This window comes from Populus euphratica, unplaced genomic scaffold, assembly GCF_000495115.2.
Source record: "Populus euphratica unplaced genomic scaffold, PopEup_1.0 scaffold99.1, whole genome shotgun sequence".
Lineage (NCBI taxonomy): Eukaryota > Viridiplantae > Streptophyta > Magnoliopsida > Malpighiales > Salicaceae > Populus > Populus euphratica.
In genome coordinates this window covers 644,852-653,129 of record NW_011499902.1, presented here as the reverse complement: position 1 = coordinate 653,129, position 8,278 = coordinate 644,852, and the positions used below count along the sequence as shown (strand labels likewise).

The following is an 8,278-nucleotide window of genomic DNA, read 5'->3' as shown; positions in this document are numbered from 1 at the left end:
ACCTTTGTCGGGTCTTTTATTTTTTTTGACCAAGATATAATTAACTTCAACTAGGATAGTGTCCTTACGAGGACTGCTGCCTGGATGATAGCCCCTTCTCAGAAAAAGGACAAGAAAGCAGTATTCTTGGAAATATCCTGTCGAAATATTGATGCGACAAATCGATTGAGGTGGGGTTTTTCTAAACTTTGTGCGTCAACAGACCTGCAATTAGCTTGAGACACGCTTCCCTTCATAATACATTAACAAGTTCCATAACATTGATGAATATTTTATTGAAGTAAAGTCTTGCAGCATTACCTCACAAACAGTGCCACTTCGATACAGAGTGCATTTGTAGATGAAAAACTACGGTCGCAGCCCATTACAAGAGCAAAACATGTTTACAATATTACATGCTAATTATAAAGATGAAGTGGGAGTCGAGGCTTTGCCACTGCAACAGTTGGGTACTTTCTCTGTGTTGCCAATCCAAAAACTTCATCTCGTTTCACATCTTCTGGTTTTATTCCAGGAGGCAATTCCCAAGTAAATCCGTGCAACATGTTAGCTAGGCTGACAAGAATCATCTTTGTCCCGAGGGGATAGCCAGGGCACATTCTTCTCCCAGAACCAAATGGCAACAATTCAAAGTTATGTCCTTTAATATCAACTCCCTTACCAATGAACCTTTCTGGCCTAAAATCCTCAGGATCTTCCCACAGATCAGGGTCTCTACCCATACTCCATGTGTTAATGAAGATTCTAGTTCCTTTAGGAATGTCATAGCCCCCAACTTTACAATCTTGAAGTGCCAAATGGGGTGCAAGCATAACAGCAGATGGATGCATCCTCATCGCCTCTTTCATTATTGCTTCTATGTATGGAAGTTGAGGGATGTCTTTCTCTTCCACCCATCTTTCTCTTCCAACAACTCTGTCCAGCTCGTCGGTTACCCTTTTGAATAACTGGGGCTTTTTCAAGAGTTCAGACATTGACCAATCCCCCATTGTAGCAGCGGTATCTGTTCCTCCAGCAATCAGGTCCTAGTCATCAAAATGAAAAACAGTAAATATTTTAAGCCAATGGGGACTAAAGGGGAAGCATGTCTGAGATCCAAATGCAACAACTCTTGAACTTTGAGTAAAATAATGAAACAAAATAGCCAAGGCATCCGTCTCGCCCCTCTCCACTGACCAGAACTAGTGATTGACTACGCCTACTTTTACTCGCCTTTTCTTATTATCTTTTACTATTTTTAAATTTACAAAAATCTATAATATTGAACAAAATGAATTAACAAAAATCATTAATAATATATTTGTTCTTTCTAATGTTTTTTCCTCCAAACTCAGAAGCTTACGTACTAATAACGAGACTGAGAGAGTAATATGTATGTATCATCACAATCTATATTCTACTTTGGCTGTTCGGATGACAAAGTGAAGTCCTTTCTGTTTAGGGAAAAAAAAGGGAAATAAAGTGATCTATGAAGGAAAATGGAAAGGAAAAAATAGAAAATAGTTGAAAGAGTTAATTAAAAAAAAATGAAATTACCTGTGTCAACCCCTTGATGTTGTCTCTAGTTAACTTAACTTCAAGCTCGGGGTCATCAGCAAGCTGCAAGAGCAGATCCACCATGTCTTTCGGCTGCCAGTTTTTGGTTGTTTTTCTCCTAACGTTGTGTTCATCAATGACATGGTCATGAAACTTATCAAATCTTACCTTGAGCTTTTTCATTCTCTTCACATACCCCTGCAAGTCCAAGAAATCTAGCCACGGGATCCAGTCCCCAATGTTCAACACCCCATTAAGCAAGAACAACTCATCTAGCATTTCCTGAAATTCCTCAAGGGTAACTATTTCTTTTTCGGATTCTGATGCACTGAAGTACTTCTTGCCCAACACAATCCTGCTAATAATGCTGAGAGTGTAATGAGAGAGATAATCTTTAAGCTCAATAGACTTACCACAGTTGCGATATAGTCGTCTTGTAAATTCACGCATCTCCTCCACTCGCATATACTCATAGGACTCCAGTCTTTTAGCACTAAACAGCTCAGTGAGGTAAATTTTACGACCTTGGCGCCAGTAAGGTCCATAGGGTGCCCAAGCAAGATCGGAATACTCATAAGTTGTGTACTTGCCAGCAGCAGTTTGAGGTCTGCTAGCAAACATGTGATCGTAAGTCTTCAAAATTTGCTTTGCCATGTCCAGCGATGAGGTAACTATAACTGGATAGGACCCAAAATAGAGCTGCATAGTTTTTCCATACTTGAGAGACAATTGGTGAAGAGATTGGTGAGGGAGAGGACCCAGAAGGTTGAAGTTGCCAATAATTGGCCATGGTTTAGGACCTGGCGGAAGTTTCAATGGGTTAAGCCAGGATTTAAAAAATTTTGGGAGGTAAAGAAGGGCAAAAAGCCATGCTACTACGAGAACAATCAACGAGAAAGCATCCATTGGCGAGATGAAACTCGTGGTTGCAGTAGATCGCAGTGTTGCTGGAAATTTGGTGCGGATTTTGCATGGTTTTATAGACAAGTTTTGCACTTACAACTGGGAATGGGGGGTCCTTACAACTGAGACACGACAACTAATTATTTTCTAGTTCCTTTTTCTTGTTTAGCTTAAAAAATGAAAACATTTTGCTATTTAGAGTGTTTCAGACCAAGAAAAAACCCAAATTTTTAGTATGATTTACTTCTTGTTCAAGGTGTTAGAGCATCTTATACCGGTTAATTTAATTTACAAGAATATTAACTATTATTGTTTTGAGATACTCGAACTATCAAGTGTACAATCATTTTCTAAGCATGTTTAAGTAGCAATGAGAACATTTTATGATATACAATTACTTCTAACTTCTTATGATATGCATTTGCTTTTACATAATCAAGAAATTTGGAGTTCAAACTTCAGTTATTAAAAAAAAAAACACATAAAAACTGCCGAAATTCTGCTCTACGGGACAAAATTATCATTAGATTTGAGATGAATGGGAAAAAAATTCAGCAGGTAATGAGTGGGTGCAAAAAGTTACAAATTCATATCATCAACTGTGCGAACTTGGGTATATTTTTATTTGTATTCTGGTAGTGATGCTTCAACATCTACTGATTTTAATCTGTACTTCGGTTTTCAGTACGGACATGCCGCTGGGAGTAGTTTCACTTTGTTCATGGAAATATATGGGAGTGTGTGTCTGTGTGTCTGTCTGTATGTATGTATCTGACACTGTCCGTCACCATTTTTGCAGTCGGATTTGATTGAAAAGGGCATACTAATCTGATTCAACAACCCCACTCGTGGCCGCACTCGCAAGAGTTTTATATGACAGAAAAACTCATCGTTTTCTTTATTTGATAATGTTTTGAATGTTTTTTAAATAATTTTTTATTTAAAAGTATATTAAAATAATAATTTTTTATATTAATTCATTAAAATAATCTAAAATTATATATAAAAAATTGATTTGAAGCTAAAACATTTTAAAAACACGATTGGATGGAACCTTAGTGTGTTTTTATTAAGAAAAATAGGTTTAAAAATATGTGTGTCATGATAAAATTATTGTGAGATAGTTTTTACTTGCAAAATAAATAAGAAGTCTTCAAGAAAGGAAAAGGTTTCCCATGAATCACAAGGGTAACCGAAGGTCGAAAAAGCACGCGCAGCGACTTGTCTCCACCAGGGAGGCTCAACAAGAAGTCAGCATCCGCCATGCTAGTAAAAAAAAATGGACACTCCTCTGCGCATCTAACCTTCAACAGCATTCAATGTTGACGGAGACATATATGATTTACCTCCTTCCAAGCCAATGCTAGAGGCTTCGAGGGAGGTAGCAAACAAGTAAATTGGATCACCATCTAATCGTATTTTGCAAGCACAAGCAAAGGAAGTAACCCCATCGAAGAAGGAACTCCAAAATCAGTGTAATTTAAGCACGTAATTCTTCCGACCCATCTTTTTCGTTGACTTTTATGCATGTTCTTACCAATTTAGTCTTCATAAGAATCTTAATAATTTTATTTGCTACTTTCTTATGTATGCCCATGTGAAATCTTACAACACTTCATAAACTTATTAGAAACTCAACTAGCAGTAAAGAAGGAAAGAATAACAGGGAGAGAGGTTCAGTCTGACATGTGTGGTTGGGTGGGTGGGCATGGAAGAAACAGATTTGCTCCAAATGTTCAATCCAATTGCATATTGGTGGAAAGTGATTTTCAATGTACCATTGAAATTAAAAGACGTAAATTCAATTATTTTTTTGTATGATTTGTTATTGAGATTTTAAAATCACAAAAAATGATAATTTAATGTTCTTTTAATTGAAAACACACATACATTAGAGGACAGCATCAAATGTACACTTCGAATATGATGATGATTCCTGTATGAATCTAATAAGATAAACACATATTCTTGGTGGGAAATATTGTCTAAATCTAAACACATTTGTACAGAATCGATCACACTTGTAAATATATAATATCTTTATAAATCGATATAGATATAACTTCTTCTTTTTTCAAGAAGACATGGACTGAAATTGCAGCTGGAGACCTGGACAAATTTCTAGTGCTGCCAGCGTAACTTCTGCTGGAACTGCATCGATTACATACGCAAATCAGGACCCTGCATGTCGACGTGAAGGATGAACCTAGCAGGCGACGACAGGAAATGTAGAGCAAGGCCTAATAACATTACAAAACTCAAATGGACTCACCAACCAACAATTTGGCTTCTAGTAGGAAATTCGTTTGATTTCTTTCATTCTTTTCCTTAAACAATAAAGGCACTTGGTATAGATTCTAGAAATTTAAAGGGCTAAAGGTGGGATTTAAAAAAAAAATAGCACAATTTGAAAAAATTATTGGTAAAAAAACATAAATATTTTTTTTTTCATGAAATAATATAGTTTGATAAACATTGTTTCTGATAATTTAACAGGTTTTGTAACCAATTGGTTAGTTATACATTATATTATTATATTCATACAAATATATATTTATTATTATACTACCACAATCTTTAGTTTACTAACGGAATTTTTTGTTAGTATTTGCACTATCATTTTGTTAGTAATTAATTTACAAACAGAATCATTGATGAAAATGCTCTTTTAATGAATCTTTTATCAGTAATTTTTTTGTCTGTAAGTTCATTGGTAATAAAAAAATATTATAACCAATGGATTTACCGATAGAAAAGGCAAGTAAAAAAAATTATCTACTTCATTTCGTCGGTAATTTCTTTGGAAAAATACTGTATGTAATTCTGTCAGTAATTATTTAAAAATATTTAAATATATATATATATATATATATATATTACAAAACTATAAAATAATTATATTAATATTAATCAACACTTTATAATAGTCAAAATGCTTGGAAAAAAAGAAGAAGAAAATCAACTCAAACAAATTTGCAAAAATAATTAAAAATTTTATAAATAAATCAACTAAAAATTGATCTCCTATAGAAAACAAAAAAATCCTACAACAATATTCATACAATTACTAGAAACAAAAAAATTAAAAATAAAATAAAAAACAAATATAATGAAAAAACATGAAAAAAGGGATTTGTTTTACCTTAATGTAGTTGCAAGTGAAGCTAAAAAGAGAAAAAAACCGTTAAGTATATTAATTAAAAAAACTGAGAAGAAAAAAAAAAGAAAAGAGAAAGAGACATACCTAAGCATGAAAGAGAAGAGAAGGAATTGAGGACATACCTATGCACAGAGGAGAAGAGAAGGAGTTGAGAAAAGAAGAAAAAAGGAAATTATGTTGTGAAATTAAGGATTCTAGACTTTCTATTGAGGTGTTTTACCGATAGCTAATTAAATATTAATATTTTTAATTATCTTGTTAGTGATTTTATTTATAATATTTAATTTAAAATTTTAATTTAATAAAAAAATTTAGAAACCATCAAATATCACAACACCGATGACTTTTCAATTCGTCAATTATTCTATCTATAATATTTAATTTAAAATTTTAATTTAAGCTAATTTTTTTAGAAAACCGCCAAATAACACCGATGACTTTTCAATTCATTAGTGATTTTGTTTGTAAAGAAAACTAATTAAGAGTGCAATTGAGAATTGAATAGTTTTAGAGCTCTTTGTAAAATACTGCTAGAAAATTTCATCAATGATTCCCTTTGTAATTGACATGATGAATAGTGTTCATAGTTTATTAATGATTTTATTCCATTGGTAAAAATAACACGTCATCATTTTTTTTCTTTATTTTAAATTATTTTCTACTATAATTCCCTCGATGAATATCGAGGGAATATTTTTATTGGTAAAACCATTAGAAATTTATTGATGGAAATATTCTCTAGGTATTTTCTTTTGTATTTATCGATTTTTTGATAGTATTAATAAAAGTTTAATTTATTTTTAATATTTATATAATATTAGATAATGAATCTAAAATTTGATTTAAGAATCTAAAGTAAAAATAAAGTTTATATGGCAAAAATGCTTTGCAAATAAAATTATAATATTATTATAATTATGAGAATCTTATTGCATCAAAGTATTGTTCCTAAACTACTCTTAGTCAATACTCTGTTAAATAGAATATATTTATTAAAACTATAGAGATTGATACATATTATATTATTTTATTTATGAAAGGAAGTGTTCTCATAAACTGAAGTATAAGAGATGTTAGGTTCTCGAATTCATACACTTAGTGGAAACTATGAAACAAAATTATTCAAGAGTCCCTAGGATCTTATTAGATAGATCTAGAGTTGTTTAGGGATTTATTTCATGAAGATTTGATCTTTGACTTTCAATAATTCCTTAATAGGTTGTCGTAAATCACAAGATTTTCAATTGTCCGACCTCCAACGATAATTCACATGAACTACCCATGAGAAATATTTTAAATCTCTATTTTGGAGAGAGGGATTGTTATATCTACAGTGTTAGCTCTTTATTATGTGTGTGATTTACATAGTTTTTCTGTCTAACAAATAACCACATCTCTTAAAAATAAGAGGCATGACTTACTATTTATAGAAAATCTGAAAATCATTATAAATTGGCAAAATAGCAATTTTCATCTTAATAAATATCCATATATTAATTCAAGATAAAAAGGCCATTTCCAAGTTCAAATTATAGCAATAACAAAGAAGTCCAGATCTATCCTATAGCTTGCGCACTATTTAGTGTTTGGCCCATATCTAAAGTTATAGAAGTCCAAATAACCTTCACTTTTTTTTTTAGAAAGTTGAGAAACTTTCCTACAACTTTCATAGTAGTTTCAATTACAACATTATTAATGACGTTTTGGATAGCCAAGAGAAGATAAGAATTGTCACTAAGTCAAGTGTTGGTCACCCACTCATTAATTAGTAATCAAATTAATAGTTTCTAATTTTAGCCTATAAAAGGAGGCATTTTCCATGTATCTAGGCATCTTGGTTTCCAGATCAAGATCATACTCTTGATTTCTCTCTTTGTATTTTTTGTATTGTTTATGTTTTACTTTTATTAATATCAAGTTTATGTCTTTCATTTTCTTTCCTTAGTTAATTTTTTTCTTATTTATGTTCTTATCTTGTTAATTTAGTTTTTTTTCATTATGTTTAGCTAAGTTTATTATGTCAAAGTAAAAAGGTTACACAAATGGTGTAAGAATAAGTATAATGTAAACTCAATATGGGTTTTAATATTTGATACTAACATGTTTTCTATTTGTTATCTTGTTCACTCTTTAATACTTTGATTGTTAAATAACTAATCTAGATTTATGTTGTATAACACTTTATACAACAAATGCTTGACACTCTCATAACCCATACTGTATGGTATAACCGATACCTGAGCTATGAAAGGAACTTAATTTGTTGTTAACATAAGTTATAATCATGAATGTCTGATGAGATTTATAAGTACTAGCATTAATTGAATAAGATAATTAATGTGATTATGTTAACAATTTATAATCTGATTGGAATCTCATTTGTGTGCGATTTCCAATTGAATAATAAGAGTTTATACTATACTTATTTGACATACCATTTGTGGATCCTCTAACCTTGACATTTATTGTTATCATTGTTTAATCTTTATGTTAATCTTTCATCTCAAAGTTCTCATCAACGTTTTCCTCTTCCTCTTCTTTGTCTTTACTACTACTCCTCCTCCTCCTCCTACTACTACTATTATTGTTGTTGTTGTTGTTGTTGTTATTGTTATATTATTATTATCTATAATTTATACAGTTAACCTCTTTGTGGTTCGATCTCGATCTTGCCGGGTT

The 8,278-nt window shown here is 31.7% G+C and overlaps 1 protein-coding gene across 1 annotated transcript; it reads right to left on the bottom strand.

Moving 5' to 3' along the window:
* Window positions 1–241: 241 nt before the first annotated feature.
* On the bottom strand, window positions 242–2,520 carry LOC105133014 (flavonoid 3'-monooxygenase-like). The gene is made up of 2 exons (XM_011036790.1): window positions 1,537–2,520; window positions 242–1,025 (listed from the first exon to the last, which is right to left on the bottom strand). Exons 1-2 carry the CDS (start codon window positions 2,440–2,442, stop codon window positions 399–401), a joined length of 1,533 nt encoding a protein of 510 aa, XP_011035092.1. The 5' UTR covers window positions 2,443–2,520; the 3' UTR covers window positions 242–398.
* Window positions 2,521–8,278: the final 5,758 nt, after the last annotated feature.